Consider the following 20214-nt stretch of genomic DNA (forward strand, 5'->3'; position numbering starts at 1 on the left):
TCCGCCACGGCAGCGCCGCTGTCCCCGCAGGCAAGCGTGAAACGCGGGGCTGGTCGAGGCCCGGCTGAGCTCCGGCATCCGTGCGCGGTGCATCCTCCCGGCTGCTCCGGTAAGAGAGGAGGGGCCCGGTCGGGCGGCAGCGGAGGGTGCGGTGTGGCGGGGGTGGGAGTGCGGCGGGCCGTGTGTCTGGCTGGTCTCACAGCCCCAGGCGTGTTGGTGCGGCGGTGGCGGCCGCCTCGGGAGCTGTCCCGGCGGCCGGAGCGCCGCGGTCCAGCTGGGCCGGGCGGGGGCCGCAGGTCGGCGGTGCCCGGCCCGGGGCAGCGGGGCCGTGTGCGGCGGGACCGCCCTCCCGCCGGCTGGAAGCGGCCACAGAGCTCCGCCGGTCCCTGCTGAAGCCGCAGCTGGGCGGCAGCGGTACCGTGAGTGCCGCGCAATCCCCAAAACCAGCCGTGTACCGACAAATGGCTCTGCTCGTTCCCGAGTTATCCATGCTCTTCGGTATGAGGGGTGGAACAGCCTGGGGGAAAAGTCCGGGGTATCACCTAGTGGAAAATCACTGTAGGCTTCTCCTTTGCGCTTAGGCAAAGCCCGAGTTAGGAAAATCCTCTTAGAAATATAGAGGTTAGCTGATGGGTGTCATACTTAGGATTTAGCGTGATGGAAGAAAGAAACGAAAGAGTGGCCTGTATGTCCTGAAAGTAATATAAAATGAAACCTGTCTAACCTTGTAAAAGGATATATCCTCAACTCCAGAATGTTTTTTAAATGTCTTTTCTCTGTGGGAACAGTATTTAAGGGCAGCAAAAAGATGTAATGGAAGTGACTTACCAGTTTGTGTCTTGCTTGAGTGGGTAGCTCTTGGTGCCTGAGGAGAAAGACACAGGTTACTGAGCATGCTTTTGTCATGTAGTTGGAAAATATCAGGTTTTATAACGAATAGATGAAGTAAGTTCTCTACCAGAACTGGAATTGGTGGTGTCATTTTTTCAAGAAATGGGATGCACTTGTTTATTGTTGATAGATTAAAAAAAAAAAAGATAAAAAATACAGAAGGATGGGAGATAAAATTGAAAACTACCTGTTGATTGACAGAATATAAAGAAATCTAGGCCAAGAAATGGGAAAGATGAACCTTAATGTCACACACTAAGAAGACTAATTTTAAGTTTGATAAAAATGTAATTAATGTATAAAAGTAATTGAAGGAATTTCTATAAAGTTTATAAAGAACGACAGAGATTTTTAGAAAAGTGATAAAAATATGTATCTTAACAATCTGAATTTGCCTAAGGCTGTCACTTTAGTGGGCTTTTATAGTTCTGAGTGAATGCGTGTGGGTTTTTTCTGGAGTGTGAAGAATATTGGTATGGTAAGTAATTACTGAACTTCCAGATCTCCTTAATATGCTAAGTAATTAAGTGTTCAGGTACAAAGTTGCACCCTGTGTCACTCTTGCTCTGTTGCTATAAAATATAAATAAACATTAAATGAAATTGTTCCAGTGCATCACTGGTAAAATAACTGTAAGTGCAACTAAGAAGCCTGAACTTACAGATTACTGGTTATTCAGAGCTGTACTGACAAAATAATAAAAGCTTGTAATGAAGACACAATTGGTGCTTCATGTAACTAATGTCTTCAAAACAGTCCTTTTATTGTTAAAATCTTCCATCAGCATTCCCTTCCTGAACTCTGTAAAATGATCTGTTAAAATGGCTCCATATTTAGAACATCAGTTGAATACATAACTCATATAATTGTTTACTTCAATATCTGTTGAAGTGTTAACTACTGTAACTAGGTAGATGAAATCATTAATCCAAAATTTTCTTTAAAGAATTTAAAATCCATTTTGTTTCTCTAGGAAATACTGGGTTCCTTATATGAGCCAAAGATAATTTTCAAGATAAGTTGAATTCTTGTAGTGTTTGATGGGAGTTTTCTGTGGGTGAGATAGGTCTTCCATGGTAGGCACCACACAAGTCTGTGATGCTGTGGAATTCTACTGAATAATAAATAGGTTGCTGGTCATGATGCTTTGAATTATGGTCCACGTTTTTCTGATGGCTCAATTTTTTTTTCTTGGTGAATAAAAAGACTAGTCAGGTACACAGAAAAACCCTCCAAGACTGGATTTCAGGAGAATTTTTTCTTTGAAGCTTAACTCTGTGCATGCTCAAAGGAAAATCTTGTTGCTAAGTTCTACTTTGGAGCATTAATTGGCTCACTTTTTGGGATGGGGTTGTATGGAGCACTGAGATGGGTGAACTGAAACCTCTGAGGGGAAATAATGGAGAGAGCTGGCAGTAGGCTGGAAGAGAAATTCTCTCTCAGATCCTGTGGGAAGCATTTGGTGAGAACTTTATTGCATGAGTGTGATCACGAGCAGTTGATGTGGAAACAGGCTGAGAGAGTTGGGGCTGTTCAGCCAGAAGAGAGGAGAGGGAGACCTTACATAACCTCCAGTGCCTAAAGGGGCTGTTAGAGAATTGGAGCAGGACTTTTCACAAGGGCCTGTAGTGGTAGGACAAGGGGAATGGCTTTGGACTCGGAGGGCAGGTTTAGTTTAGATATTAGGAAGAAACTTTTTACTGTAAGGGTGGTGAGGCACTGGAGCAGGTTGTTCAGAGAGCTGTGGATGCCCTGTCCCTGGAAGTGTCTGAGGCCAGCCTAGATGGGGCTGTGAGCAAGCTGATCTAGTGAGTGACATCCCTGCCTGTGGTAGGGGGTTTGGAACCAGATGATCTCTAAGGTTTCTTCCAATCCAAACCATTCTGTGACTGAGTGATCTCACTGGGCTCATGAAATGGGGATATAATCCAGCTTCAGAACAGGAGTATGAAATGGAATGTAAGAGAAACTACAAAAGTAGGCTTGTTGGGGGTTTTTTTGGGTTTTTTTCAAGTACTGAAAATGCAGAAAAACAATTTTTTGGATGAGGCAAACGCAATGCAGAAGCTGGTGTAAAAGCAGATGTGATAATGAGCTGCAGGGGAAGAAAAGCAATCTCTTCACATAGAGTAGGAAGTGGTGAACTGGAGGAAGATCAGTGAGTGAGGGAGGGGCTACCCTGGACTTGCTAGGACTTAGGTGAAAAATGAGTCATGGTTTTGAATTAATTTTACAATTTTAGACTCTACCATAAATTTTACAAAATATGTATCTGCAGCTATATATATCAAGCTACCAAGGTTATGGCAGTAGAGTGAATTATCACAGTGCTGCAGGATGGAAGGAGGTGTGTGAAAAAAATTGTTAACAAAAGGTAAAAGAAAGGCCACTCAGTTTTGTTCTTGTCATGACACATACAGAATCTGTAACATGAACTACATTGCCACAAGAGATGCTCTCTGTACGGACAGGAGTAGGGACCACATCCACAGGGACATGAATCTGAAACAGCTTTGGACTTTCAGATGATTATTAGAAGAAGAGAGATGCAGATTGCACCAAGAAACAGAAACTGGCATGAGCAGAACTCCTGGGTTTGGATTTGTGCAGTTCCGTGTATGAAAAGTTAAATACATTAAATACAAACCTGGCAGCATGAGATGAAGTCTCCATTCATTGCTTTGTATTACTTGCAATAATGCATTCAGAAAGCTTCTGCCACAAAAAAACCTAAGCCTAAAGCTTTACTAATCCATTATATCAGTCTTCCTAAAGCATTTGTATTAAATCATGTCACTGCATTTAGTGTTCTCAGGGCTGTATTTGAAACTTACTTTTCCTTTCTTAACGTTTTAACAGACTTTGCAAACTGGAAGATGTAGCGTGCATTCATGTTACCATTTCTGTTCTGAAAGGAAACCTTACAGTTCAAAGAGGAATTGATAATAGGATGGAAGTTGAGGAGCTTTGGCTTGAAAAACTGTTGCCCTATTTGAAGTGTTTTTCAGTAACAGTACATATAGATTACAGTCAGTCACTGAACTGAGGAAGTACTTCTCCAGCTGCAGCTTATGCTTTAGAATGTTGCATTTTAAATGTCATGCCACTGGTCCCGGAAGAGACTTCAGATCTCATCTAGGAAAAAAAATTCTAACCAATTAATTTAGTGTAGTATTTTCAGTCTTGTGAGATAAGTTCTGAAATATTTTATTGGACAACTGTAAACATGGTATTAAAAAGACTGAAACATGTACACTCATACTTGAGTATATATATACAATCATACATACAATAAATATTTATATAGAAGTAATTGTCTATAAAGAAAATGTATTTAAGTGTAAGTGTAAATATGCATATATATATATATACATACATGCATGTAATATGATGTGAGGTATCACATATTATTCTGTTACAAATAATATGTAATACTTCAATACAATTATTAAAGTCTGACATAATAAGATGAAAGCTTACCAGGGGGTGTTTCTGAGATGTCCATTAGGCAAGGATTGTTTTCCTCCACTCTGTCAAAACTGTAGGGTGCTTAATATTGAAGTAAGTGATTGGTCCTGTAAGTGGAAGGAGCAAACCTAAAGCTGCCAAAGCACACAGGCAAAGTGGAAGGAGGTGTTGATAGCAGTACCAAAGGCTGCAAACAGTTCAAGGAGCATACGTCACTGAGCTGAAGTTTAATTGCAAGTCTTGATAAAGGAGCACTACATTGGACTGATAATAACTGGGCAAAAATAAGTTAATTTTTTTCTTGGCCTTTAGAGAGATTGAGTCATCAATAGTAATGAAGCAACAAAATTGAAACAAAGTTATTGGATAGTTCCTGTCTGAGTGAGTCTGTTGGAGTATTTATATAAAAGGAACATTACAGAGTTATTTTTTAAATTTTCCTTCTGTTGCTTTCTCTGCAACTATTGAAATAATAATAATATTGAAACAATAATCACAAAGTGATTGTATGTATCATTCTTTATTTCTGATAAGTTTCTGTGTCTGCACCAGAAACCTTGGATGGGCAAAGAGAAAAAGATAAGTGTTGCTGAGTGTTTAGTGCTATATGTTAGTCACAAGTTTTAGTCTCCTTTTGATATATAATATGTCTGAATCTAGGATGTGTCCTTGTAAATAAATAAAACCAAGATAAAGTTTCTTTATCCTGTGATAAACAACTCTTGTGTTCTTGCAGTTTAGCCTTCACAGCTTCAGCAGTGTTGCAAAGATCCTTTTCCAGAACGTGCAGGCAAATCCACTTTCAGTTCTGGGTAGGCTAAAAAATGAATGTTTATATCATTTGGGTGCCATGGCAGAGTCCAGAAAGTTAAATAACCAAAATCAGCTCTGGTCCATTCAGAATTCTTTCAGTTTATGACCTTGAAGTCACTGGATTTCATTTCAGAAGTCAGCAGCTTTAGTTTTGGGCTACTGGAGTCTCTTAAAATAGTTATTGATACTACGTTAGTCTAAAGAGGCACGTTGTTTTAAAAGTTATGTATCTATTGCATATTGGATATCTAGTATTGCTGTCTATTCTAGGGAACTGGGGTTTACTCATTCTTACTTCTTACACAGGTGTTTCCCAGGTGTTGAAAATTCCAGCTACAGGATCTCAGAAAATACAGCTTCAACCATGTCGTCACCCAGCAGCAATTGCCCACACTTGGAATCAGTTGGTGAGATAACAAAGGAGGAGTTGATACAGAAATCTCATGTAAGTTGTAGCAATTCACTTTCTTCCTATCACTGTTGACTGATCGGGTTTTTTTAGGTCCATGTTTTCATGTATTATTAGTTACAAGGTGCATTTAAGTGTCAAGCGTGGGTAAAAGCTCCTCTACTGGAATACTAAGGTTTAAATGAAGTATGACAACAACTGTGGACTTGATAAAGCTGAAAAGCTATTTCTCAACACTTAAAGACTACCTTTGCCACAAGTGATGTTTTGTTGGAATCTTTAGTTAGAAGACTTACCAGAGCACCAAACTGAACTTCATGTTCATTGCCATTGCAGCATTTAGTTACTTGGGCTATCAATGTAGTACTGTACAACTGACTTCAAGGAGCAACTGTAACAAAGAAATTTATGCTTGAGTTTACTCGGGTAACAGTTCTCTTTTTGTTAGAGAAGCCAAAGTTTGAGAAACCTCCCCACTCTGAACTCTTGGTTTCAAGCTAGGCTTACTAAATGGAACAAAGAAGGATCTGGTAGCTCATTTAAGTAGCTGGGAGGTGATGGGAAGTGAAATCTTTTCTGTCCATGGTGCTTAATTTCTATAACATTTAATTTGCTGCTAAGGAGTACAGAATTTTTCTGCTGTTGCATCTTGTTTGTGTAAAACTTTGCAGGTGATGTCTGCAAGAAGGAATATGAATTTATTTAAAGTTCTATCACTGTCATTTCTTCTTATGCTAAATTTATAGGAAAGACCAGTTATGAGGATTATTATAATTATGTGATACAGTACATATTTATGCCTTATTTAGAAAAGCAATTTTTAGTTTAAGATGAAAACTCAGAGATAAATCAGAGATTTTAGTGGAAAATATGCTGATCTGGAGATTATGGGGAGCAAAAACTAGGTTGGGTATCAGCGTATCCCTTTTTTAAAGTTAACTTTAAAGGTATTCATCTGATGGGAAGATTTACAGTATTTTTTCTCATTTTGTCTTGAAGTTGTGGTTTACTGGTGAAAATAAGTGAAATAAAACTTGCTTTTGTGTTGAACTTTAATAGGGCACTTGTCAGGACTGTAAAGTCAGAGGACCCAACCTTTGGGCATGCTTAGAGGTAAGTTGTTCTGTTGTTCCACAATAGAATCATTTTCTAATAAAGTTGGTAGTATTTTTTTTAAGAAACGTCTGTAATGAAGTTCTTGAAATTAGTTTGTTTAACTTATAATTTAAAAAAAGAATATCTTCTGCAGTTCTTTATTTTTTCAATTGTTTACCTTCTATTAGGTACATACTTCTTGTAATTTAAGAATAATATGCTTAAAATGAGATTTTTTTTTTTTATAAGAAGTGAGATAGCAGATTAGTGTTTTTACTTGAGTTATGATACTTTTTAGCTCTTAAGTTTTGAAGGATTTTAAATCTTTTCCCTGGGTCTGAAGATCTAAAAAACAATATATTGTTCCTGAATTAATTAAATTACTTTTTATAAGCCTTTCTTAGCATTTGTAGTCATAACATCTAGTAGTAAATGCCATAGTAGTAAAAAGACATTTTACAGAGTATTGCATATTCTTAAGCAAACCAAAGAAAAAACTCTTTATTTTGAAACTTGCAGAAGCTTGTATAAACGTTCTCCTTACTTTGTACAAATTTCTTACAGTCTTTACCCTGGGTATAGTTCTCTCATGAGTATTCTTTTGCCTGGCTCTTCTTGCTGTCTGCTTTCAACTATTTACAGAGATGGAAATTTTGCCCCATAGGCTTGACTTCATTTCATGGCAATTTTTCTTTAAGTACTGTCAGAAAGATCTCTAGGCTAATGCCCCACTTTAGGGGTATGTATGAGCATTTTTTAAAATCCCCTTAATTTGTGTCCTTTCAGGTAGATAGTGGTGACAATTAAGAGATCAGATTATTTTGCTCCTTCTGTCAATAACAGATGAAGGGGGAAAGAAACAGTGTTTAATGTCTTTTGTTAGATGGCCTGAAGTTTTAATTATGTACAAAAAAACCTCTTGGGAGGGGGGAAGAGGTGTTCAGGGATGCATCAACCTGGCAGGTGTTAAGCTATCAAGCTTAAAACATGTTTTTTATTTCTCACATAGAGCTCTTAGACTGTTACTGAAAAGCTACATTTTATACCAACATTTCCATAGGAGAGTCTTATAGTTGCAGTAGGATACTTAATGTCATGCTGTGATGTTTCTCCTCTTGGATGAATTGACATCTTGCCTCACCTTTTTCAGTAGAAAACCTGGTGAGATCCCAGCATGTAAACAATCTAAACAATTTTCAGCTATCTGTGATCATTTAATATAGAAAACTGGCTGTGTTCAGCTGCTATTTGATTGTAGAAATTAACATGCTTAGAGAGTTACCCAGATAAGCTGCTGTAGCCTCCTGTGTGATTGGCCTGACTCGTGCAAATGAGGAATTAGCAAATATTGTTTGAAAATCAGCAGCTGCAAGATTCCACACTCAACCAAATATATTTTGCAATGAGCATGATTAAAATTGACGATTCTTTTGCATGTTATAACTAGAATGTGGCAAGTTCTTAGCCATGTTGTGCTGAAAACTTATGTAAAGGTGAAGAAGCTAATTAGTTGTGAAGTAATGCTCTGATGAGTAGGCATTGCAGATAGGGGCTTGCAGGGATTTTCGTATAAACATGTCTGAGGCTGTTGCCATTCAGTATTTCACCACTCAGACACTGGATTAACTTTGTATTTTCTGCAACAATCTTTACTTAATAAGGAATTGTAAAAAATACATGTTGTCAGTAATGTGAATAAATATATAAAAATGGTCCAAAAAATTATATTCTAAACGTTGCTCATCAGTGTGAGAAGTTGAGTTAAATCTTGCAGCATTCTTTTTTGCTTCAGGTGATGTTTGTTTTATTGCTTACTCTGCATGTCTCTTGGTTTGTATAGTACTCTGCAACTTTGAAATTTGAATGAATTTTAAAGGGACTAGCAGTATATTCCTATTCTGTAAACCTGTTTGAGACCACTTTTTAATTCTGTATACTTCTGTGTATCTTGCCCAACAGAACAGGTGTACATATGTTGGCTGTGGTGAATCCCATGTTGATCACAGTACCACCCATTCCCAGGTATGTGTATTTGCTGCTAACCCAGTTCCTTGAAGCACTGGAGGTAGAGAACTTTCATTTCGATGAAGTCAGTAACCTGTGTTAGCTAACTGTGTGGAGGTTTGATTAGCTGTAATTGTTTCACATATTGTAGAAGCAGGTCTTGCTAATTTGGGAGTGAGTTTACAGGTTTTGTGCAGCTGCATAATTATGCAATTCTTCTAAAGAAGATGGTGCCAGTGAAAGAAAGAACAGTAATACTGATGATTCTCAAGATGCACAGACAAAAGTCTTACTGAGTACCTCAGCTTATGTGTAGTACTTCACTACTTCAGTCTAAATTTCTGGGACTGTGGCTGCCTGAGGGGTAAGAGGAGGAAAGTTGCATTAGTGGAAAGCTGAAGAGGTGCAAAATAGGGAGTATAAATTGCTAGAGACAGGTGCTTTGTTTTTGCAATATGCTCCCTGTTTCAGGTGAAGAAACTGTAGATTGAACTGAGTATATGCTTTCCTGCTATGTCCTTTTCTTGGATCCAGCTTGGTGGGGGCAGTGGAGTGTGTGCACTCTGCTCCCCAGCATGCCAGGTTCTGCCAGGGCTGGGCAGCTTCTGTGCATAGGTTTGGGTCTTAAACTCACTGTGTGTTCTGGGCACACACCTGTGCAAGGGGAACACTTGCTAAAATAAAGCAAATAAAGTATTCTGTGCACAGAGAGGTGGCAGTTTTATAAGCATGTCATTTCTGAGTTGCTGATTTTGAGGCTAATGAAATTCTTGCCATCAATTTACAGTTTGTCAGTAAATGCATCTAATGTTCCACACTGAATAATTTTTGATCCCTAAAATTACTAAAAAACCCTGGTGAATATTAAAATGAAGGAATAGTTTATACAGGGGTTTTACTAGAAGTATGTGGTGTTATGACTGCATTTTACCACCACTCCTGATGGTTTTTTTTAAGTTTTGAAGGAGCACATTGAGAAGAGTATTTATACAAATTGATAGTGCATTAATATAAATCTATATAAATGCTTCCATTTTTTATAATCAGCTGTTAAAGCTGAATCACAGTTCTAAAGCCTTTACAATAGACTCAGAAATTAGGTATTTCTGGAGTAGTTGGGCACCAGATGGTCCCTGAATTTCTTGTCTACAGTTTTATACCTCTTGGCTTCTTACAGTAGTTTATTCCTGCTTTGCATGCTGCCTTAACAATATTATGTACTTGCCAGGTAGGAGAAAGCAGGCAAGCTATTAATTCTCTGTCAGTGACATCCTTGTCTTGATTTTCTTATTACTTAATTTTAATTTGAGGATAGTAAGCACTTTCCTGGATTCTTTAATAAAACGATCAATAAACTTATTAAAATGATGAAGTGAGGTTGACACGAATCAACTTCTGCTTACTTCAGTTTGCACCAGCAAGGCTCCCTGTACTGCAAATAGTCATGTTCATTGCATCCACCCCAAGGAAATCATTAGGCCATGGCTCTGAAGTCCTGTAATTATGTATAGATCTGAAGCTGCAGAATTAAGCGTGTTCTTGTGATTAGCTTTGTTTGACTTTTTAATGTAAATGTGACGTTTTTAGTAGGGGAGGGCTACCTCATGAGATTTTAACCCACTTTACATTAAAAATATTGTTCTTGAACAAGATTTTTGCTAAATGAAGGGAGGAAGAACTTGGGCCTCCTGCAGCAGTTGCAGCATTTTCCTAATTTCTGACAAATCCCTATTGTCTGTTAACCTGGCTGATACTGACATAGAAGGAAGAAATGCAGGAAGGGTTAGTAAAAATATTTGGAGGAAGATAGCAATTGTGTGTCCAATCTTACATTAAGCAAGGAGGTTAAAAAATACTAAGATTTGAACAATAAAAATATTATTCATCTGTCAAATTTATATTGCTTCAAGGTGTGAAGCTGTCAACAAAAGAGCTATTTGAGTCTAGAATTTTTGCTTTGATATGAGGACCTCTTATTGTAACTGAACTAATAATTTTATCTTAGTCTTCAGAATGCAGTAAATAGTCTGAATTTCTTGCAGCAAACCAGTAGAAATAAACATTGTAGAGGAGGTAGCTCCCAGTGGCCAGTTACAGATATTCCTTGAAAAATTGTTTGCTGTGAATTGTAGCACATCTAACAAGAATAAGATGGCTTTCTTCTTATTTTTTAATTAGATAGAGGCATGTCAGCTATGACAGGGTCTTAGATTCTGATTGCATCTTATTGCTAATTTGAGTGATTTATACTAAAAATGAATGTTTGTGCTAGAATTTCAGTAACTGAATTGCTTTTTTAACATTCTCGCACACATACTTGCTTCATTGTTGAAAAACCTAGAATTTTAATTTCTATTCTAGCTTGCATGTAGCAGTATTTAGTTATTCCCAATTTCTGAATCCCAGCTGTGGCTTTTGTTCTGTTTTAGGAGACAAAGCACTGTCTAACTGTCAACCTTACGACTCTCCGTGTTTGGTGTTATGCCTGTAGTAAGGAAGTATTCCTGGACAGAAAATTAGGATCTCATTCTCCACTGCCAAGTACAAGATTGTCTCACCAAGCACAAGAAAACAGTATGCAGGTATTTTTTAACCCAGTGGAACAAAGGCAGCTGTAGCTTTGCAGTAAACGTTGTGTTTTTTTCTTGAGTGAGAAACTGACTTTTCCTCCATTCTTGTGGCTAAACTTTCTATTAATTCCTCTCTGTTTTCATAAATGTTTTTTTTTTTTTTGCTTTACTGTCATCAGTAGTGTTCACTCTGATCTTCTTTTACTTAGATAAGTGTTGTCTTGGAGAAAGTTACACTGCAATTTCTTAAATACAATTGTTTGGAATAATGCTTGTGGTTGAAAAAAGAAGTGTTATTTCTTTATTGCATGCGTAATGTAGTTACATAAATGTGACTGGGAACTCGGTTAAAGCAGTTACAAGTAGAAGTACAGTATTTCTAAACATGTTCTGCTTGAGACAGAGCAGTAGAAGAGAGACCATCATGCACAGGTCAAATAGAAAGATGGGCAGGTTTTCAGCCTATGAAATAAAGAAATATGTTTACTTCAAAGTTTTGTATTTAGTATTAATGTAATATGGTCACTTTCTCATAAACTGCCAGCAGGTCAATTGGAATACCACCACTGAAATTTAAAAAAAAATCTGCTTTCTAAAAATTCTTCTCACTCATAAAGCTGAGTTCTGAATTTCTGTTCTAATATATTTAACCTTCTTGAGTCTTCCAAGGAAACACGTATAATACATAGAAAAAACAGTGCAACTTACAAAGTCTATGAGGCATTTTGTTCAGGGTTTTTATTTCTGTGCTCACATAAAGAGCCTGTCATTCAATAAATGCCTGCCTGTCTACTAGTTGGTTTCTCCATTTGTAAATTTTTCTTTCAAGAGCTTGTCTTCATTAACTGTAGTGAGCCATCTGGTGGCACATCACAAACACCTACACTGGCTTAGGTGATGATTCCTGCCTTAGCTCTTCTGTGCTGGCTGCTTCATTATCCAGAGGAAAGAGATGCCATCCCTGGCTTTGTTTTGGTTCTTCAGCTGTCCTTATAAAAATCATGCAGTGATCTGAAAACAAAAACGTGGGGGGTTCTTAGTAAACTTTCTCTGGGTACCTGTGAAATCCTGGTGTTCTCATTTCCTGTGCAGTGAGATTTCAAAATCCATTCGCATAATTTTCCAGTTCTAGATTTGTTGGTAAAATTACACATAAGCTTAATTAAGTGGAAAAGTGATGAATTAAAGTAAATATCCTTTTTTTTCTTTTAAGGATTTTAAAATACCCAGTAATCCCACACTGAAGATTCCATTAGCAGCTGTATTTGATGACTTAGATATAGAAGTGGAAGAAGATGAATTGAAGACCAGAGGTAATGAAAACATTACCTTGTGCATTATTACATGAGTGTGTTTTCAAGTCTGTTTTCCAGCTGTGTTCTAATTCTCTCCTAAGTGTAACTGTTTCTTTTTGTGCTCCAACTCAGATATTTAATTTCACCTTTCTTACCTTCAGAGCAGAGGCTGTTGCCCGAGTTTAGCTGTTTGGAGTAATATTCAGTGCAAGTGATGTTCAGTTGGTATTGTAGCCACTCTGGTTCAAGTAGGCTTTAAAATCTGTTCTACTGGTTTTGCTTGCCATAAAAGAATCCTGATTTAAATACTTTCCTGCATTTTTAATAATCCTTTTCTGAGCCTGTAGTATCCTAGTGTGGGGTTTTGGTTATTTGTTTTCTCCTTGACGTAACTGATTTCATGCACTGACAAACTTTCTCATATCAAAGATTACCCCACCCTAACACTAAATCTAGTGTAAGGATGAAAATTAGAGTGATGAAATCCCAAACAGTGAAGCTTTCATCTTTCATTTCATAAGAGAACATAATTACCATTTCTTAAGAGCCTCTAATTGTTGTTGATCATTCTAAAGCCTATGTGTGTATTTGATGGTAAAGCAAATACTTCTAAGTACTGTTTTTTCATAAAAATATGATCAGCAGATTGTTGAGCTGTAGTTTTTGAGATACCATTGCATATGTCAAGGCACTTTGTTTTCCATCACTAATGAGAGAAAAGTTACTCTGAATTAAACATGTGCCAGTTTTGGCTGAGCAAGAGTTAGTTATCTTCACAGTAACTGCTATGGGGCTGTATTTTTGGATTTGTGCTGAAAACGGGTAGATGATGTAGAGATGTTTCATTTATTGCTGAGCAGGCTTTACACACAGTCAACCTTTTCTGTTTCTCACGCCACCCACCAGGGAGTGGGTTGGGGGTGCACAAGAAGTTGTGAGGGGGCACAGCTGGGACAGCTGACCCAAGTGATCACTGGGATGATTCATAACATGTGGCATCCTGGGAGAGGAAGAAAGAAGATTGGGACTTTGAGAGTTAGGGTGTTTGTCTTACTGAGTATCATTATTCATGATTGAGCCCTGCTTTCCTGGAGATGGCAGACCACCTCTGTGCCTGAGGGTAGTGGTGAATGAATGCCTTGTTTTGCTTTGGATGTGCAAACAGCTTTTGCTTCACCTATTAAATTGTCTTTATGACAATTTACAATATACCCATGAGTTTTCTCACTTTTACAAATCCCCCACATCCCACCATTAGTTTCTGGCTGGATTTGAACCACAGCAATGGTTCTCATTTCTCCTTCACTCACATCTACTACCATCTTTCCCTCTCCTAAGTCTGCTGGCATTGGTCAGAAAACCTGCCTTGTCCCTTCTGTTGTCTGGCACAGTCTTACAGGATGTGACACCACCCCACTAATTTGCCATCTGCCACCATGTGTTCTATTCCTAGTTAGTTTCTCCAACCAGTGCATGTATTTGTATATTTTTATCTCTTCTTGTATTATGAATATTTTGGGGAATGTAGCTTACATTGCAATAGTATACAATTAGAATTGCATTAAAGTTCCCAATAATGATGACGTGGCTATATTAAGACACTTATTCAAATAGAAAGGAAGAAACTTATTTAGGTTTGTTTTAACTCTTAAAATTTCTTAGTAACAAAACTACCAGAATAGTTCCTATACTTCAGGAATTGCATGTCATCAGTACTGATTGCTGAATGTTTACGACATTTTTAAATTTTTGAGTCTTACTGATGCTTTACTTAGAAATGTTCCTTCATCCAAAATCAGTTTTATTTTGAAATATTACTTCATTAATATAATACTTTAGTAGCCATGAATAGCATAATTCGTAAGTATAGAAAAAATACATGCCAAGTGTAACTTTCATGTGTGTGGAAGAAGTATGTGTGACTGTCTGTAAAGAAAGTGACAGTGTGGGTTAGGAAATAAACTGTGTGGGAAAGTCTAGATTGAGCAATCTGTTAATAAAAATAAAGGTATATAATGGGAATAGAGAAAGACTAATTGCAGGACTAACCTGGGATATAATCCCATGCTGGGTAGGTTCTGAATACTGAGTGTAATCTGATTCAGTGTGAATTTGGGACAGAAGAATGAAATCACTGAGAAGCCTCTGGTAATACCATTAGTTACAAATGCAGCATAGCAACAGTTTAACTGAACAGGTAAGTCATTAAGCTGAAGTAAAACTTCAGTGTTGATAAACATATTTTAGATTAGAATCTGCAGGTGTCATAAACGATGAAAAATTAGTAAGATGAAATATAATCCACTTGTCTGAAACTTTTTTAGTCAGTTGAGATCAAAACATTTAATTACTACTTCTAGTTAGGTTGGTATTCCTCTAAGAGTCCTATGTTTCTTTTAGTTGCAATTCTGCATTATAATTGGCATCCCAAGTGTTCCATGAGTATTTTGATTTGTGTGTATTTTCTAGGAATTAGAGCTAGAATTCATTATTGCATTAACAGACTTGTATTTATTTCAGGTCTAACAGGATTAAAAAATATTGGAAACACTTGTTACATGAATGCTGCTTTACAAGCTCTTTCCAACTGGTAAGGAAAATTATAGTTAATGCAATTTTATATTTGCTTATACATGAATTTTTTTCCAGATGGCTTTAAGGGATTTGGAGAGATGCACTACCATGGAAGAGAACATATATTTGTTGAATCTCAGTCTTGTGTACTGAAAACAATTTATTATGGTATATGGGTCACTCAGCTTTTCCTGTTTCATTCTAATGCCTCCTAATTAAAAATATATGCAGTTTTAGAAATTAGAAGAAAATCTGAAAAAAGCTACTGGATTTGTGGATTAGTCTTTGTATTTTTTTTTTCCTTTGCTATAGAAGAAGCGAAGGAGATGCATAAGAACAACCCCTAATTCAAAAAGAGATACTAGGATCAGAATTCAGTTGTTAAAAAGAACGTATCTGGAGCATTCTGTGCTAAGTCATGGTAGGAACGGTGGAATGCAAAATCCCATGTCACCCATGGGAACTCTAGACAAGTTCATGAAGGAGAAATCTACACAAGTGGAAGAGATGGAAGCAGCAGCTCAGCTGGAAAGCTTCCTGCAGCAGGAGTGGCAGGGTGGTGGCAGGTCCTGAGCGGGTGTCACGCAGGGTCACTGTGATCTGCAGGCCAAGAGAGGACAGGGCTAAGGGCTTCGCTGTGGCTCTTCCATGGCAGAGAGGAGAGCTGAGGCAGATCTCTCTAGAAGATAAGTAAATGGACAAAGTACCACGAGGGAAGTATTCTGTTGAGAGAAATGCAAAATTTTGGGAGCATGCTGGGATGGCTCCTTTCTTGGAGAGAATTGGGTCCGATGTATATGAGAGTTGTGACTTCAGAAAGGACATTGAAAGGAGAGGAGAGAGTATGTGAGTTGGCAACACTGCATGGAGTAAACACTGAATGAAAGAATCATTTAATTATAAATTATTTGCCTACACATATCTTGTGGCACTGTTGGATTCTAGAGAAAAGATTTGTTTGGGATGCTGTTTATGGACTAGGCTCATGGTGATTGTTGCTGGAGTGGTACATCTTTACTTCTGTGACAGCTTGTAGGAATTGCCTTGAGTCTGAATCCCATTAGACAATCCTGGTGCTTTGGGAAATGTCAGAGCACGTTTGAGGAGCAGTGTGGCTGTACTGCTGAGGTTGTCCTACCACAAAATGTTTGGTTGCAGCGTGTAAGAATGTAGGAAGTGAAATTGTTCAATTATAGAATAGCATTACTCTTATGTTATAATCCTGTATGAAAGGCAGATTTCCTCTTGTATTTTAACAACCTGAAAAAAATTACTCTTCTTTTTATTCAGCCCACCTTTGACACACTTTTTTCTTGACTGCGGAGGCTTAGCCCGAACAGATAAGAAACCTGCAATTTGTAAAAGTTACCTCAAGCTGATGACAGAACTCTGGCACAAGAGCAGGTATTAAATCATTCTGGTGATGAAATGATAATAAATAGATTGCAGAGTCACGAGGGGTGCATTAATCTGTCCTGAGTTTCTAATTTTTATTTCATGTGTTCATAGAATCCTTCCACAAAAAAAAATTAGGAAGGAAAGACTGACTTGCAGGACTCGAGCACCCTTTATAACCTGTTTTTTTCATATATACCAAAGACAGGGTGACAAGCATTAAGCTCTTAAAAATGTTTGTATTTGCCAGAAGTACATCTAAATTGTTTAACTACTTTATCCTCACTGTTTGTTCCATTAATGTTTTATCAGTTTATTTCCTTATATGGAATTTGTGTAATATCTAGCTAAGAAAATACTTCAAAATATAAATACAAAGGTAAAGAAATGGTAATTGTGCATAGTGCCAAGAGTATGTCTGATTTGTCATCTGATTGTCTGACAAGAAATGTGCCATAAAAGGCCTGATACAGTCACTGTTTCAGTTGGGTGACAGGTTTTCAAAAATTGTGTAGTTAATAATTCAATACCAATATTATTTTTTGTTAAGATGAATATTATTGGTGGTCAGTTCCAGGTAATGGTATGATCCCAGTAAAGATTTAAAAATCCATTTTAATTACTTCTTTTTCAATGTTTATGTATTTAATTTTTTTTTTTTTTAGGCCTGGATCTGTTGTTCCTACTGGTTTATTTCAAGGAATTAAAACTGTTAATCCAATGTTTCGAGGCTACTCTCAACAGGTAAAACTTTTTGATGCCTTTTAAATCTGCTTAAGCTATAAAGTTATCTCTTAATTAGAAATCTAATGCTTAAGTTACTTTACTTCTTATATTTGTTTAAAGCAAATGCAATATAAACTTTAGTTAATATGACTTGAATGTTGATCATCTGAAATAGGATAATCAGTAGTTAAGTAAGGTTTTATATTTCTTTATATCGAATTCTCAACAGGCCATCAATGTAGAATATCTCCTTTTCTTTGAGGAAAATTTAAGTAATAATATGTGAACTGCCCAGTCTTCAGGGAGAAAATTACATTTATCAATGAAGAATGTTTATCTCTTCATCTGTGTCTTGGTGTCCTTGTTAATTTTGGGGTTTTTTTTTGTGAAAGGGTTGCCAATGAGTAGGCATACTAAGGTTTGTTCATTACCCAAATCCAAACTCAGTTCTGTAAGTTGCAAATTGTAAGAAAAGAAATGTTTTGCAGTCAGCAGTTTTGATCTTAATAAGTAATTGCTATGATGGATGGGAATGTTGAGCAGCAAAAATTGCTGTTAGGAACAACCAGCACACAAAAAGGAAGACAGAAGAAAATAAAAGCAGTAGTAGTTGCCAACAAGAGGCTTTTGTTTTCTCACATGCCTGCTTTACTGGATAGTTTCTATTGCTAAGGACCTGGCAGCTGCTCTGATTGGTGAAATTTGGTGGCTTTTGGACATTTCCAGACATAGATTAGACTTGGAGTAATACTTGACAGCTCTTTGTGGGAACACATTTGGGAAATCTTGTTGAGGCATTAGAAGAACTGTAATATTGTTGGTGGTGTGATGCATTGGAAAGACAAGCTAAGTAACATCATCGTACTTTTTAATAAAGTACTTCGTACCCAGTGAAAGTAATGCTCTGCTTGATTTTCTGAATAAGGTTTATAAAAACTGTCTCTAAAATGTTCCATTACAAGCAGAGCTGGGGTCTGACCACACTGCTGGTACTTGTTTGAGTTATGTTTATCATTCCAGTAAACTATGGCTGTGTTTTTCTTGGTGTTGTTGAAGTCATTTATTTTGGGAATTGGAGTGTTTTGGAGGAAACTTGTATGGTAAGATTACTTGTGACATGCAAGAAATTTATTTAGGGAACTTACGTGGTCTGGAAATTAAAGTTATTTTGAACCTGGGACAGAGGAACTTACTTTATTCTTCTTTAACAGCCAGATTTCATTTTAGTCATCTGTGTCTTTTCTGATATGAGTATCTTCCAGCTAAAATAGAGTAATATGGTAAAATTTCTTTAAAATTCTAGGATGCGCAAGAATTTTTGCGTTGTCTGATGGATTTGCTTCATGAGGAACTTAAAGAACCCGTTGTAGAACTGGAAGATGCCCAGCCTATGAGTGTTGAGGAGAGTATGGAGGAAGATAAGAGCCAGTCAGACTTAAGCTTTCAGCCCTGTGAATCCTGTGGTAACTGTGATAAAACAGAAAATGATACAATTTTCAAACCTGTCTTAGAGGATCCTGCAGAAACAGCCATGTTAATTCAGGATGATGATAGCAACTCAGTCACATCCAAAGACTGGCAGAAAGAAAAAATATCAAACAACAAACTTAAACGAGCAAATTCAATGGACGACATGGAAAAAGACACAAACACTGCTTCAGAGACCACTGAATTTTTAAATAACCAGGGAACTGTCAAAGTACAGATACACAGCAGATTCTCAGGTAATGCATTGCTAAAGTGCAATTGCAATAGTTAAAATCTGTGGGAGTGAAAGTGAGTTGTAGAATATAGTAGAGATATAGGTCAAATAGGGTGGTTTTACTTGTAAACAATGTCCCTACTTAGTTAATTTTCAGTTTTGGTGTTCTGAATTCAATTTTAATTCCCTTGACAAGTTAACTATTTTTACTGGGTTAGGTTTCAGATAACCAGAAGAGTGGAGTGTTTTGTTTTGTTCTTAACTTAAAAGGAACTGAAATGGTGCTACATTCCTAAATGTAGCAGGTCTGGCAGTGTGGTTAAATAAGTTCCATGACTACTGTATCTGTTCACTCTGCAGTAATTTTTTCCACTGAATTTGTGCAAATGTCAATTTCAGAATACATCAGTGATGTTCACATGAGCGACGTAACTGCAGCCCAAGCACCATCATCAATTGAAGGGATGAACACGCGCTTATCAAACAGCCCTCCAAAATCACTCCCATCGTGCTCTTCACTGGCACAAGTCCACAAAAAAGGTAGGGGCTCTTTAATTTTCTCCTTCTTGGTATTGAATTACTCCATATTATTCTTTTCATTGTGTTTCTTATGTCTTGTTTAACAATGCAGTGTTGTTCCTAAGGGGGTTTCAGCCCTGTTTCTTCTGTTGGGGAGAGGGGAGTCTTATGTAAGCTGGACATGCAATATTATTCCCTGTATTTCTGTAATCTTCTGATTCTTTTGAAGTATGAATGGTGTTTGTCTCTATTTTACAAAGACAGAGTATTATTTTTAGACTGTTTTCTCAATTGCACCGGTTTGGAGAGAAAAGAAAGGTGTGAGAAGTTAGTACCCCCAAAGGTAATGCTCTCCAGAGAATAATGTCACTGGTTCTTCAGCAGAAGTTCAGTAAATCACCATTTTAGTCAATTAAGGTTCAAGGAGCCATGTACAATTCTATCTACTGTAGATAGTCCTGTAAATGCTGACTGTTTCATGGTTGTTATCGTCCCTGCTGTGCTGAGTATTTCTTTTGACACTGCAGCATGGTGCATTTATGAGCATCTGGAATGCTTAGACTTTTACTGCCTTTATATACAAGACAGTGCTGCTTTAGGGCACGAGGAGCAATATATAACTTATTTTACCTGATTTGTCTAACAGTAGATTAAGCAAAGCTTGTCTTTAAGAACATGCTTTTGAGGCATCACGCCAAACCCAAACCAAAAACTAATAGAACTTTAATATTGTGATCCTGCTTCATTCAGTAG

General features: G+C 37.4%; 1 protein-coding gene across 4 annotated transcripts in view; it reads left to right on the plus strand.

Moving 5' to 3' along the window:
• Positions 1-20214, plus strand: part of USP33 (ubiquitin specific peptidase 33) — a 36527-nt gene continuing 16313 nt past the window's right edge. For 2 of the 4 annotated variants that reach the window (XM_062497065.1, XM_062497066.1), the window contains exons 1-11: positions 1-109; positions 5479-5617; positions 6641-6694; positions 8636-8698; positions 11110-11262; positions 12464-12563; positions 15066-15135; positions 16410-16523; positions 17180-17258; positions 18544-18964; positions 19342-19482. In XM_062497065.1, the coding sequence (XP_062353049.1) occupies positions 5537-5617; positions 6641-6694; positions 8636-8698; positions 11110-11262; positions 12464-12563; positions 15066-15135; positions 16410-16523; positions 17180-17258; positions 18544-18964; positions 19342-19482 (1276 nt within the window). In that variant the 5' untranslated portion in view covers positions 1-109; positions 5479-5536. Of the gene's footprint in view, positions 110-4920; positions 4943-5478; positions 5618-6640; positions 6695-8635; positions 8699-11109; positions 11263-12463; positions 12564-15065; positions 15136-16409; positions 16524-17179; positions 17259-18543; positions 18965-19341; positions 19483-20214 lie in introns of those variants that run through there. The other 2 variants (XM_062497064.1, XM_062497068.1) reach the window with 1 other exon arrangement.

The sequence above is a fragment of the Cinclus cinclus genome, chromosome 8 (assembly GCF_963662255.1).
Source record: "Cinclus cinclus chromosome 8, bCinCin1.1, whole genome shotgun sequence".
NCBI lineage: Eukaryota > Metazoa > Chordata > Aves > Passeriformes > Cinclidae > Cinclus > Cinclus cinclus.